The sequence below is a fragment of the Channa argus genome, chromosome 20 (genome assembly GCF_033026475.1).
Source record: "Channa argus isolate prfri chromosome 20, Channa argus male v1.0, whole genome shotgun sequence".
NCBI lineage: Eukaryota > Metazoa > Chordata > Actinopteri > Anabantiformes > Channidae > Channa > Channa argus.
The window spans coordinates 3,012,044-3,025,829 of record NC_090216.1 but is presented as its reverse complement, the minus strand read 5'-3'; the positions used below and the strand labels follow the sequence as shown (position 1 = coordinate 3,025,829).

The 13,786-nt window shown below is 45.6% G+C and overlaps 2 protein-coding genes across 7 annotated transcripts in view; one reads left to right on the top strand and one right to left on the bottom strand.

The window, feature by feature from the left end:
* Nucleotides 1–6,059, top strand: part of srcap (Snf2-related CREBBP activator protein) — a 33,482-nt gene extending 27,423 nt beyond the window's left edge. For 4 of the 5 annotated variants that reach the window (XM_067488266.1, XM_067488264.1, XM_067488265.1 and 1 more), the window contains one exon: nucleotides 239–6,059. In XM_067488266.1, coding sequence (XP_067344367.1) covers nucleotides 239–4,936 — 4,698 coding nt within the window. In that variant the 3' untranslated portion in view covers nucleotides 4,937–6,059. The remainder of the gene's footprint in view (nucleotides 1–238) is intronic. The other variant, XR_010911851.1, reaches the window with a different exon arrangement.
* Nucleotides 6,060–6,813: 754 nt separating this feature from the next.
* On the bottom strand, nucleotides 6,814–12,623 carry stx4 (syntaxin 4). Of its 2 annotated transcripts, XR_010911855.1 has the most exons (11): nucleotides 12,366–12,623; nucleotides 11,455–11,565; nucleotides 10,873–10,972; nucleotides 10,167–10,241; nucleotides 10,018–10,088; nucleotides 9,693–9,801; nucleotides 9,138–9,211; nucleotides 8,616–8,753; nucleotides 8,420–8,530; nucleotides 7,871–8,046; nucleotides 6,814–7,792 (listed from the first exon to the last, which is right to left on the bottom strand). XR_010911855.1 is itself a non-coding variant. In XM_067488293.1 (10 exons), the coding sequence occupies exons 1-10, from the start codon at nucleotides 12,393–12,395 to the stop codon at nucleotides 7,969–7,971; spliced, it is 897 nt and encodes a 298-aa protein (XP_067344394.1). In that variant the 5' UTR covers nucleotides 12,396–12,623; the 3' UTR covers nucleotides 6,814–7,968. The 2 variants fall into 2 exon arrangements, 1 of the variants encoding a protein (XP_067344394.1); XM_067488293.1 differs by having other exon boundaries at nucleotides 6,814–8,046.
* Between the last annotated feature and the right edge of the window lie 1,163 nt (nucleotides 12,624–13,786).

Below are 13,786 nucleotides of genomic sequence, written 5' to 3'. Positions count from 1 at the left end.
AGAGCTTGAAGCGACATCATTTACATTACTTTATATTGTCTGTCAGCTGTCGATAAACAAAAAATTTATTTTTAAAGGGAATATAAATTGTGACTACTGACATGTAAATAGCTAACAGTCTCATTATAAAATAGTAATAGTTTTAATTTAATGGTGTTATGTGATATTAAGTAGTAACACAGAACTAAAACCAAAGTGGCTATGTCTAATTCTTTACTCTGCCTGTGTGTGTTTCTAGGAGCAGGTGGAGGCTGCTAGGAAAGGTCTGGACCAGGCCAAAGAGGAAGGTCTTAAGCTTCACGCTTCATCCGATGACGATGATGACGACTTCTTGTCACCGTTAGCTTCTGTGGAGCCTCAGCCAACTCCAGCCCGCCGTGGTCGTAAACCCAAGGACAAGGACAAGATCACTGCCTCTACAAGGACCAGTGGTCGGCTCCGCGGGGCCTCTCCTGACACTGAGCCTGAACCTACGACCCCTAGAGAAGTGCCTGAAAGAGTCCGCTCTGGCCTGAGAGGACGAGGAGCTGCCAAAGACTCTGGTAATGCGTCGACTACCCCAATACACACAGACCATCAAAAAACCTCATCAACAAGGGTCCAAGACGCCCCCAAACCCTCAAAAGCTTCATCACCTGACAGAGACCATCAAAGCATCAAAACCAGGACTGTACCAAACCGCTCCCATTCCAGTTCAGTGCCTTCCTCTCCCACAGCTTCCCCCCCTGGAGGGAAACAGCAGTTTGCTGTGGAGACCGAACAGACTTCTAAAGCAGAAACTGAGGAGAAGGAGCAGGAGAGTGAGAGGAGAGCATCTGAGTCATCGGTAGAATCCAGCTGCCCAGTAGACACCCAGACAAAAGAAGATGACAGCCGAGGAGACACTGCCATGTCTCCCCCCTCCACCAGCTCCCGATCGCCTCGCAAGCGTCAGTCTGCAGATGGCGAAGTCCTGAGGGGCCTGGTTGAAGACTCACCATCAGCCAAGGTCCTGCGGAAGCTTCCAGGAAGGTTGGTCACGGTGGTGGAAGAGAAGGAGCCGAAAAAGAGGAGGCGGCGAGCAAGCGGCACTGCAGGCGGTGGCTCTTCAGAAGACGCAGTGGAGGAGAACACTGCTGGATTTGTTGATGAAACAAACAATGACAATACATCACCGAGCCCTGACGGCAAACCTAAAGGGACTGTTATCAGATCTTTTCAGGACCAAGACTCTACTCCCAGTTCCTCTGTGCAGCCACAGCCTGTCAGAAGTTATCCTCCATATTCTCCACCCCACCTTTCTCCTGATATGCCTGTGTTGAGAAATCTCCCTGTACGCCGCAGGTTGGAAACTGAGTCTCGTCTGGCTGCTCAGCTGGGGGAGCAGCAGCACCTGGGTCGAGGACGGGGAGGGACCCAGTCAAAGAAAACAGATACTCCACCGGGAAAGGACGTACCTTCAGCCTTGACAGAGTCAAGTGTGAATCCTCTTGTGATGCCTTTGAAAAGAAAGAGGGGCCGACCCCCAAAGACTCCCCTCAGACTACCTGACTCTGACAATAGAGCAACTCCGTCCCCGCAGCCCTCTTCACCAATTGAGGAGGGAAACCCCCCTCTCTCTCCAAAACGTAAACGGGGGCGTCCCCGCAAAGACTCTACAACTATGTCAGACACAGTTGGTGAAGGACAGAACTCTAAAAGAGAGACCACATCAACTGACGCACCTAGTTTATTAAAACCCGAAGCTAGCTTAGAGACCCCTACAGCTGCAGATGTCAGTCAGGACTCCCTGTCTCCCAGAGCAGAGGAAACCGACGTAACGACTGATGTTTTAGCCTCTGCATCAAATCAAGCTCCAGTCTGTACAACAAAAAACGATCAAACTTCCACACCACCTTCAGTCCAAGTACCCTCTCCACCTGCCCCCCTTCCTGCAACTGCTTCCTCTCCACCCTCAGCCGAGGTCGTTAGTTCAGCTCTCGGTCCAAGCTCAGACACATCCAAGGTTTTCTCTGTATCTTTGTCTGCCAGCCCCCCAGTCACTAGGACCCCAACCCCCATAACCTCACTGCCACCTCCTAGCACGTTCTCATCAACTCTTCCAACGCTTCGAGATTCTGCAGTTCCTGTAGAAACAAAACCTTCAGCTTCCACAACTGTGAAAACAACAGCATCAGACTCTGCCACCACAGTGGCCACAACAGTTCCTGTTCCTGTGTTTCCAACATCAGTCCCTGCCACAACTATCACGTCAGCTACTACCATTCTATCAAAAGCAGCAATTGCTACACCAGCGGTCACCACTACAGCAAAACCAGTCCTAACAACTACAACTGCTGCTACAAAGGACTTCCCTCAAGCCTCCGCTCTGCCAGCTTCATCCACCTCAGCTTGTGTAACCTCCACCCCAACTGCCACTTTATCAAGTCCAGCTACAGTTTCCCCCTCTTCTCTCTCAACAGCAGCAACGACTGCAATTGAAACCGTGCAAGCAAGTCCACCATACCCAACAATCACAACCACAACTCCAGTAAAAACTTTAGTGCAAGCAAGTTTTAGCACAGGCCCAACCATGTCTGCCACTCCTGTTACATCAACGCCACCAATAAAAGTCACTACATCTGCTGTAGATACAGCTTCACCATCTTCTGTCCAAGCAAAAACTAAGGTGACAACAACCAAAGCCCCTACTAAACTGGTCTCAACAGTTGAAGTAGATACACATGCACAGGTTGCTACAGAGGCTGGTATCTGCTCAACCACCCCCCCTGCACCTGCTTCATCCTGCACACTGTCTTCTGCAACATTGTGTCCTATTGTAACTCCCACCGCTGATGCAAAGACAGTTGCAGTAACTTCATCAACCCCGGCAGAAGGAGTCAGAGTAACAATGCCTGCAGCTGCAGCTCCTTCTGAAGTTCACTCCGCCACAACCCCTGACACAACTGCAGAAATATCTGTCAAAATTCCAGCCCCACTGACAGCTTCCACAGAAGCTACACCAGCGCCATTAACAACAGTAACCACAACTACATCCAGCCCAAAACAGTCAGTTACAGTTGCTGCCACAGACACTGTCACAACTTCCCAAGCATCCCCTGTATCAGTAGAAGCAACCCCAGCTGCCCCAACCAAAACAGCCTCTACTGTGACCCCCCCTGAAACATGTGCAGACACTTCCCACCAAGTAGAAAACTCTGCATCTATACAGAGCGTGTCCACACCAGCTCAGACTGAGGCCCTTCCCCACATACCCACATCTGCCCTTTCTAGTGTTGCAGTTTTAGAACAGAAAGAGTCTGCATCTAAAAGTGAGTTAGGTAGTGTGACAGAAATGGAAGTAGATGCTGTGGAGGGTGACATGAAGACTAGCAAGGAGGGGGACAACTACAAAAAGCAGGAAATCTCAAAGTCTCAGTCTAAAAGAAAAAAGGTAGAAAATACCTCTGAGACCAAAGATTCTGAGACTAGAATGGAAGGCACGGGAGGAGAAGGAAAGACAAGAGCTGCCCCTCAGAAAGAAGAACCTAAGCAACTAGTGGTGGAAGAAACTAACGAAGATCAGAAATCTCCAAAACAGAAGAGGCCCCTAAGTCGTCAGAGTAGTCAGGAGTCAACTTGCTCCTCATCGCCATCATCTGGGTGCTCAACCCTCAGTCGCCATGCTCACCACAAGAAGACGTATGAAAACAGACATCCTACAAAGAGGAGGCGAACGGACCTAACCTCAGAAACGGGGGAGGAGACAAACGAAAAGGATGGGGAGAAGAAAGAGGAAGGCGACAAGGAGGACCTAATCACCTCCACCTCTCGGAGGAGGCGATCCAGGTCCTCTTCTTCCTCCTCTGACTCTGACGGTGGCATGAGCAGGAAGGAGCACCGGTTGACTCGCTCAGCCAAGCGTAGGCTACAAGACCAGGAGAAGGAAAAGGATGACAAATGGGCAGGAAAGAAGCCTGTGCGCAGTTCTGACAGAAATACTCCAAACAACGCCAACACATCCACAGGTGGAGAGTCTGGCAGTGATACATCGTCCGTCAGGATTACTAGGAAGTCAGCAGGATCCCAGCCTTCACAGGAGGGTAAAAACCGGAATAATAGTGCGCCCTTGTTGCCTCCTGAGCCTGAAGTTCTGGGGAAGAGATGTTCAGCACTTAATGCAGCAGCCAAGCTTCTAGCAATGAAAGGCAGAGTTGACACCCCCGGCCACACCACGCGGAAAGACTCAGGATCTAAAGTCGCCGGGACTTCCACTCCCGCCTCTTCTGAGAAGAACCAAAAGCCTAAAAGTAAAAGCGTACCCGCCTCCCCTCAGAGTAACATTCTCAGTAATAACAAAAGCAGTGGCGGCGGCAGCAAACCCTCAACACCTAATCAGTCAAGCCGCTCTGCTTCACGCTCCACCAGACAGTGCCCAGGTTCTCTGGTTCCACCCCTTGAAGTAGAGTACAAGAGGTCTAAACCTGAGGAAAAGGAGACGGGGAGCAGAAAGTTATCAAGGGGAAAGGAAGGTGAGCCCGAGACACAGTCTTCTTCCCGGGGCCACAGTGCCTGCAGCAGTATGAGCAGCGATGGCGAAGGTGACTGTGGTGGCCGCAGCAGCAGCAGAAGCCGCAGCAGCAGCAACAGCAGCCAGCGTACCCACAGCATCAGCTCCCAAAACACAGAGCACAGAGGATCCCACTCCCGCGCCGCGTCCTCCGGCAGCGAGCGGGACCGCAGCTTGGATCGAGCAAAGAACAGAGACAAAAGAGAGAAGCGGGGCCAACAGCGGGAGAGCCACAAGGACAGCAGGAGGTCTCAAAGGCTCTCGCAGGATGTGACTGGCAGTTCAGGGACAGAAGGGACACCGGACCGGGTGCTGCGGAGCGTAGCAGCGCTGGCGGCGGTGCAGGCCCGGTCACCGGCTGCAAGCACCCGCTCCTCTTCTAGTCAGAATCGTCACAACAAGACATGATAGGAGTGCCAAAGAGAAAATGGAGGCAAGACTGGTGTGGCAGAGCACGATGTGAGAGCTTGACAGAACCTCCAAGGTTGCCGCTTTGTCTGCACTCTTAAAAAAGCAAGGGATCTGAGTGCTGCACAGGGACCTCCCTTCCTCTTGGGCCCTCGTCCTTTCCAAATTGGAGCTGGTCACCGTACCAGCTCAGCTATAGTCTGCTGGGGGAAGGCTCAGGGATGCTGGACTGAGAGTAGAAATGGTGGCACCATCATAATGCGTCCTTAAACAGCTGCAGTGGATAGATGCACCACTGGGACTGGAGGTGGGACAAAGGTGCAAGAGGTAACAAAGGCAAGTTGTTAGTTCATATTCTGTACTGTATCATTAAAGACTGGAACACTCAGATCTTATGTGTTAAGATGGATTATACAGCCGCCCTCTATCAGGGTTATAAGTGAAAGGTCATTTATGTGACATTAAAAGTTTTGAGTGACCAGTCGTATTGTAAGTTGGAGGTTTTAGAAAGTTTGATTTTCGGACATTTCTTCAGCTGTCCTGACTATTGTTTCTTTGTAGTCAGTTGATAAGTTATGCATATTTTATTATTTCTTCCAGGGTATTAGGAAGAGAACAGATCTGTCAATGTGATCTTTGCTGCACTATGCTGGAGTTTGTCTTTGCTTGCCCCCCCCCCACCCCCCACCCCCCTCCCTTTTCACATTAGTTTCTGTTAATTGGAATCCAGCCTTCTCATTTTGCACATCTGAAACTGTGGCCCCTCGGCTTCAGATTACATTGTGGTGTGGTGATAATACGTTTTTACATCAATTTAATGTCATAATTGGTTCCTGGTACTTCGCAATGTATCTCAACAGTCTGAAAATGTATTAATTGAAGTTGAAATCGTCTTGGAGACTAAATCAATTTCCTTCTCTTGATCTTCCCAAAGGCAGTTAGTGTTAAAGTCAGCTTTTTCATGTATTTTTATTAAAAGGACGAGTACATGTTGTTGAAATTAAAGAGTGCCTCTTTGGCCAAATGGGTTTGAACCTTGAATTGCCTTTTGAAGCACCTCAAGCAGGTGTGTTGAGCTTCTAAAAAGGAGAGAAAAAAAAAAAAAAAAAAAAAAAAGATAAAACCCCACAAGAAATATCAGAAAGGCACCCTGTGCGTCAGTGCTACCAAATTAATGTTTTCGCCTGAATTTCTTTGTCACTGTCACCATCACATCATTGCTCTTTGTTCTTGTAAAAAAAAAATAAAAAAAAAAAAGTTGATAAAATATGTGAATAAAATTACTGGTACAGTTGCAGATGACTGTAAATTGTCGATTTACTTTCGGTCTAAGCTATTTTGAGCAAAGGTGGGTTTTTTGAGGAGGGGAGAGGGTGTGGATGTAGTTTATGGTGATGGTCTTACTTTGTCTTCATTTTGTTGCATTCCTTTTGATCCCTTGTAATTCCACATTGTTTTACTTGAAAAATTAAGACAATTACAGTTGAATAAAAAGACCAAATCTTAGTTGCCTTTTTTTCAATGTGTTCTAAGATTTTTCTGTGGTTGAAATATAGGTTTGATATAGTTGCTGCATATATAGTCATATTATTACAAGATGCCTTATAAGCATGAGGGAATTGGACCCCTGAGTACAGACAGGGACCTACTTGTTGGACTGTCTTACTGAACTTTAGGTGTTTAGTGATTTTATTTTTCCTTTTTTTTTTTCTCCTCATACTTAGCTAGTTTGTGTTTTTAATCTTCTGGTTCTATTCTTTTTGGTTTTCATCTTCTTGGTATCCATCAATGACCATTTCTCATTTAATGTGTGAAAGGGCAAATTATTCATAGACAAGTTATTAAACATGGCAGCATTTATTTTTAAAACAAATCTATTAAAACATTTCCAATACATAATTGAACAACGGTGACCGTAACAAAGTCACTGCTCTGCATCAACCTTGTTCTGTGCAGAAAGGCACATCATCTGCTATCCAAAGAGAACTTTCAGCAAGAGCTGAACACTTTCTTTTTTCTTTGCAGATTTACAAAAACTGTTTTCTGGTTGGTGAGCCAGGATTTTCCAACCAAATTCCACTAGTTACTAAAATAGCGGCGTGAAGGACAAACTGAGCATTAGCACAATGTGATAAACGGGGGGGGGGGGGGGGGGGGATGAAAAAACTTTAGTGTGTAGATGTCAGGTGAAGCCAAGGCGCCAAAAGCTGAAACACTCGATGTGAATCAAAACACAGACAGCTCACGTCCCTTATTGACAGTGTTTGTGCACAATATCACATTCTCATTTCATCACATGTTGCAGAGCTTCTTGCAGCCGCTTATGTAACAGTGTTTCATAAATACATAAAGCAAGTAATAAGGAGCCTTTGACTTGTTACTGCATCAATGAGAGCCCTTTGTGACACAAAATAAAAAGTGGGGCTGCTATTTGAAAAGGAAAAAAAAAATATATTTACATCTGTTACATGGTGGCAGTTTGAAAGTTTTCACAATTATCAGCATTAAGGTACGTAGTAATCTGCAGCAACGTAGGTTATGTACAATTATATTAGCCTAAAAAAGTCTGTATGGAAAAGAAGATGTAATGAGTCAACGCACAGATTTCCTGAGTACAGAATGACCAGCGCCAGTGTTGGGTTTCAATACTGCACTTATTTCCTCTTTCTGAAGGAGGAGGAGGGGAAGGACACACTGAGGTGCTGTAACACTTCACAAATGGTCCTGGTCAATGTGTTGGAGTCCATAAACCAGCAGCACTGCATCGTGGAAGTGGAATTGCAGGCAAGATTGTAGTTTACTTTTGTTAAAAGAGAGCACATCTCTTCTTTAAAAGTAAGAGACAGGAAGAAGGCCCTTGAAGAGGACAGGAAGTTTAGAGGAAGACAATTATGACATGATAACAGAAAATCCACTGACTATATTCACCCGTACATCCTGTGCGCTGATGTTTTTACATGAAAGGGGGCATTTCTTAGACTCGTAATGTGCTTCTGCCAAACCGATGATCAGCCGTCTCACTCTGCCTGGGGTTAGCTCATCGCGCTGGCCAACGCGATGATGATGATGAGGAGGAGAATGGCCAAACAGATGGCGATCCAAACCTTTTTCTGCAACGGAAAAGAAATGATTCATTAACGCGCAAGTGAAATTCAACAAGTGCTGCTGTCAAGAAATCACGGAATAAACGGTTTTAACTTTCCCCCCCCACTTGAACCTGAAAGTAATGCTGCCGGGCTGAGCGACACCCTCCCCCATGGTCGACCATCGTCCTGGTGTCCTGGCCATTGAAGGCAGTGCACTAAGGCTGTGGGAGGTAATTGCGTGTGTACTTCGACAACTGAGTGGTATCTTGTAATAACAAGAAACCACTTGCTTTTCCATAACATGTCAAAAGAACTTGAAGAGCTCTAGAAGTGACTAGTGCTGTCGTGTCCACTTCATCGTGTCTTTCAGGTTTGTGTGTGTGAAACCACATTTTACCTTGCATGCTTTCCTTTGATACGTGACGGCCTTCGCCGTGTTGTCCTTTGCCTTCTCCACATAGTCACAAGACTGTTTAATGTTGTGTTCAATCTGGTTGACCATCTCGCCCTGCGTGAGAAAGAAAACGCATTAAAAGAACTCGATGCATTTTCAAGCCCAAACCAGCCTGAGAGCCTGTCCCAGCGTTCCTGACCTGAGCCTCCACCTCCATGGCGAGGTACTGGAACATTTCGTGCAGGTCTCTGATGCTCCTCTCCAGCTTCAGGATCTCATCGTGCCGGGATTCAATCTCATTCAGTGCCTGCTTCGTAGCTTGGGCATCGATCAGGATCTGCCGATGACAGCGGAGGTGTTTTGTAGCTCTAATGTAGTGCTGGACAACTAGGAGTTAGGTTTCATCAGGGTCTCATCTATGTCTATATCCAAACCCACCAGGATTCTAAGCACTATGAGCAACTGGGAACACGTATGTGGGGGCTACACCGATCCCTTTACATGCTTACCAAATGAGTTGTCCACCTCGAGAAACTAGAAAAGCTACAACAGAGCAAATCATTTCATACATATTTAATGTCGCTACTAGTATTCGAGTGGAAAAACACCTGCAACTGTGTTTTTCTGCAGGAGGTAGTTTGTGTTGTGGTTTCTTTAAACCCGCCAGTCAGGCAGCAACCTTGCCGATGCCCTGGTTTTATCACGACCCACGTGTACTCACATTCTGTGTGAAAACATCCGTCTGCCCACTTTCAAGCATAGCATCCAGCTCTTCGTCTGTCACATTGGTCCCAGCTTAAAAGAGAGAAGTTACTTGCATCACTTTTAAGACATATTACATTATAAAAAAAACCAAAAAAAAACTCAAAGCGAAAATACAAATATTCCTAAGTTCCTCCAACATACTTCCTCTATATGAGATTCATGTTTTCTTAATTGGCCATTTAATTAATTATTGCAGCTCTTGTATCTGATTAAGTTCCTTTAAGAGCACGGTGACAGTTAAGGTTATTCTGTCTGACCACGACAGGTTGCGTTTCCATTTTGGTTACAGAGTAAGACTGAAAGTTAAAGTAAGCGTTTTCCAGCATTATGAGAAAACATTACTTGATAAATGTTGTGGGACAAAATGAAACCTGTAATATCACAACCTAGCACGCACACACACACACAGCAGCGAAAGGGAAGTGATCAGTTAAGTCAAATCTCCCCAGATGAGACCACAGATGTAACACATGTTGACACGTGATTCACAGTTCTACATGGGCACACTCACTGATTTTGAGCTGCCTCTGGATTCTCTCGACGTTACGGTCTCTGTACTGGGCCTGGATGGTGTTACAGTGACCCATCACCTCCACAAACTCCCTAGACAACACACCGTGCTGGAAAACAGCAAAGATTTGGATCGTGACAGCTCAATACATGAGGCTTCAACCAGGGTGAGAGGAAGTACAAATATCAAGTTACTTTTTATGCAATAATACACTCAGTTGTTAGTTTTACACTAGTTATACAATCTATTACTGTGTAAGTTGTACCTTTCAAAATACCACATACTAGGATTTTTTTATGCCATAAAAGCAGCAATAAGGCTCAACCTGGGTGCGTTGCATCCGAGTGTTCAGGTTTATGTATTTTCCATCGTCCTCTCCCTTCTTGGGTTCAATACCTGTGGAAAGATAATTGATGAAATCATTCCAAGCCGAGAAAAACGACAAATAACCACTGGTTGTTTGTCTATACTCACTCTTTAGTTTCCTCTGAATCTGGTTCGCCAACGTTTTAATCTCCTCCCGATTAGCCTGGAGCTCTTTCTTCATGCCTAACCCCCAGAGAAGAGCAGTATAGTCAGCACAGTAACACACACCCTGTTTCAGAGTGTTCTCTTGGGCTGTGTGTTGGCGAGAACGTGGCGATACAACTCACATCAAGATCAAGGATACCACATTTTTTTAATCCGAGTATATAATGAATAGAAAAATCCATAGAAAATCCAAACGTCTATCTAGTCAGCAGGATTCTAAATCCAGCACAGAATGAACCCCCGTCTGTCTGAACATTTCGAATTATTCTTCTTCTAATTATTATTATTTGTCCTTACAGCTTATCCCGTGAGTTCAGGGTCACCACAGTGGATCATTGTCAGCATGTTGATTTGGCACAGTTTTTTTTTTTTACGCCGGATGCCAATCCTTACGCCTCTCCCCCCGATTTCTACCGGGCTCAGATCAGTGTTCAGTGTCTTGCCCAGAGACACTTCGACATACAGCCGGGACTGGGGATCGAACCACTGACCCTGTGGTCCATGGACGACTGCCTTACCAACTGAGCCAATGATACTACAGGCCATCCTACAGCAGTTTTAAGCACATGTCAGACATTTGTGCTTAATGGTTCTGATCCATTCTGATCCCAAATTTCAGGCAGTTAATGGCTTAAATCTGACTACTTACTCTCCTCAGGCAGTGCCACACCAAGCACAGTTTTCTGTTTGTTCTCGAGCTCTGACACCATCCTCTTGAGTTTCTCCAGCCCCTCGTGAATTTCATGGACCTAAAAATGGGAAGAAATTCAGACCTTCCCGCAATGTAGTGTGGGCTGATTGGGTGTGACAGCCTGTAGAAGGACACAACTTTCATATGGAGAATAACTTCCCACTCATTTACCATTAATATAACTTATGTTTGCAAAGGACTTTAGCAGTTAGAGCCTATGAATGAGTTTTTACATAGTTTTAATATTATAGCAATAGAGTTAAATCTGTATTCATGGCAGCCTAGTAGAAGCAGACTGGGGATTAACAAAGACAGAAATGTTGACACAACAGCATTTAGAAACTGGCACATTGGGATTTTGTGACCTTCTTTATCTACTTTAAGCTCCTCTGCATTGCGTGATATCATTTCTTCCAGAAATGTGAAATATTTTATCCCAAGTAACTGTGTTGTAGAGACACAGTGCTCTGAATAAAAAAAATCTTTAAGACTACAGGATGTGTAAATTCAGCAATTGGAAAGGTGAGAGAGTACATTTACCTTTTGAAAAAAAGATTCATTGTCCTTCTCCACTTTGGCTGCAGACGATGGAGATCTGTACATTAAAGCTTTGTTCTCTCCATCCCCATCGTCATCTGAAGCCTCTGCATTCTGCAGTCACACACAGAAGGTACTGAATCTGGAGCTAATACAGACTGTGCATCTGACAAAGTTAATGGATGCTTACATGATAATACTGATCGATTGATCATTTGTTTATAATTAGTTATTGCTGTGGAATTGTGCTACACACTCGGGCTCTGAAGCAAAGTAAGACTGCAGTTTCTCCACCCAAACAATAATCTAGGCCTGTCACACTCGTGGAACCTGGACATGATTAACAAGTAGACCCTGCTAACACACTTTAAATACATGTTCAACTTTTACTCTTTATGACAATATTTCAGAAGTGTTACAGCTTCTACTGTGTAGATCCAAAACCACTGGACTAAAGCCACAATCCGGACTAACTTAGATTAGCAGAGACCCTCTGCCGTCGCCCTGGAGCACATTAGCCCAGAGAAGCTAAAGGGTGTTTATGATGGTTTCCCATGTATTTTAGGTGAGTACACACCACTTTGCTCTAACGAGACCCAGTCTCACCAGGTCTGCAGCTAAACACACTATGGTGGCATCTGTCAAATCCGGTCTTAAATTTTCCAGACAAGTTAAAGTTTCAGATGAGTGTAAGCTGGAAACTGGACGCCGGTTTCTCTACAACCCCACTCGCAGCCCTGCCCTCTCCTCTCCTGGCCTTTAAGGACAAACGGAAGTCACCACACAAATGGTTTCATTTATCTTTAGGACAGATACACAGCAAAGCTAACGCCCGTTAGCAGACTCGCTTCTTCAACTCTGCTAAGTTAGCAAGCTAACTTTAATGGGCGAAATTTAGCAATGCGGCTACTCACAACTCCCAGTTCTTTAGTCCGGTCCCGCATTTTTCGGAGTGAACCAAACAGTCAGATGTCAAAACGAATGCGACTTTCCGTCGATCTGTGGCAGGTCGATCCCACGTAAACTAACCGAACGAAAGACGGTTCACTTGGCTGTTATAATCACGAATCACACTCCCAACAGTAATCGTAGCAGCTTCCTCTTCTTCTTCTTCTAGTTTTACGGCGGTTGGCAAACAACACGCAGGGGCGGCACCGCCACCAACTACAGTGCATTCTTCTTCTTCTTCTTCTCTCTCTTCTTCTTCTTCTTCATTGTTATCATCTTCTTCTTCGTCGTTTTCGGCGTCTTGGGCTTCTTCTTGTTGTAGAACTCTACCAACTTATTAAAATGCCCTGGTTGATTAGGAATATGCTTAAAATTGAATTGCTCTATCTCTTACTTTAATCTGTCTTTTTGTCGGGGTTTGACTTTAAATAAAACAAAAGGTTCCTTTCCCTAATATAATGCAAGGGGGCACAAGTAAGTGTCTTCTTGTGCCCAGTCCCCAGTCTGGATAGATGCAGAGGGTTGTGGCAGGAAAGACATTTAAGGGCATTAAACATGCGAATCGTGACAATGACTTCTATACTGGAACGGTGGGGGCCCGGGTTAACAATGATGAAGGTCAGATGGTGGTTGACTTTGCAAAGACGATGGAAATGGCTGTAGTGAACACTTTCTTCCAGAAGAGGCAGGAACATAGGGTGACGTACAAGTGCGGAGGTAGAAGAACTCAGGTGGACGACATCTTGTGTAGACGCTGTAATCTGAAAGAGATCAGTGACTGACAACACAGGATGGTGGTGTGTAAAATGATGCTGGTGGTGAGGAAGATGAAGAGGACAAAGGCAGAGCAGAGGACGAAGTAGTGGAAGTTTAAAAAGGAAGAATGTTGTTTAGTTTTCAGGGAGGAGCTGAGACAGACTCTGGGTGGTTTGGAGGTGCTTCCAGATGACTGGACCACTACAGCTAATTTGATCAGGGAGACAGGTAGGAGGGGACTCGGTGTGTCATAGGGAAAGAGGAAAGTGGACAAGGAGACTTAGTCGTGGAACCAGGAAGTTCAGGAGTGTACACAAAAAAAAGAGGTTAGCTAAGAACAAGTGGGACACTGAGAGGACTGAAGAGAGTAGACAGGAGTACAGGGAGATACAGCGTAAGGTGAAGGTAGAGGTGGCAAAGGCCAAACAAAGAGCATATGAGGACTTGTATGTTAGGTTGGACACTAAGGAGGGAGAGGTGGATTTATACAGGTTGGCCAGACAAAGAGATAGAGACGGGAAGGATGTGCAGCAGGTTAGTGTGATTAAAGATAAGGATGGAAATGTATTGACAGGTGCCAGGAGTGTGATGGGAAGATGGAAGGAGAACTTTGAAGAGTTGATGAATGAGG

Coding starts and splice junctions, on each gene's coding strand:
- stx4 (XM_067488293.1), bottom strand. CDS start 12,395: ATGCGGGACCGGACTAAAGAACTGGGAGTT. Junction 10,242..10,872: donor TGTGGCACTGCCTGAGGAGA/GTAAGTAGTCAG, acceptor TCTGGGGGTTAG/GCATGAAGAAAGAGCTCCAG. Junction 9,802..10,017: donor CTCGGATGCAACGCACCCAG/GTTGAGCCTTAT, acceptor GCTGTTTTCCAG/CACGGTGTGTTGTCTAGGGA.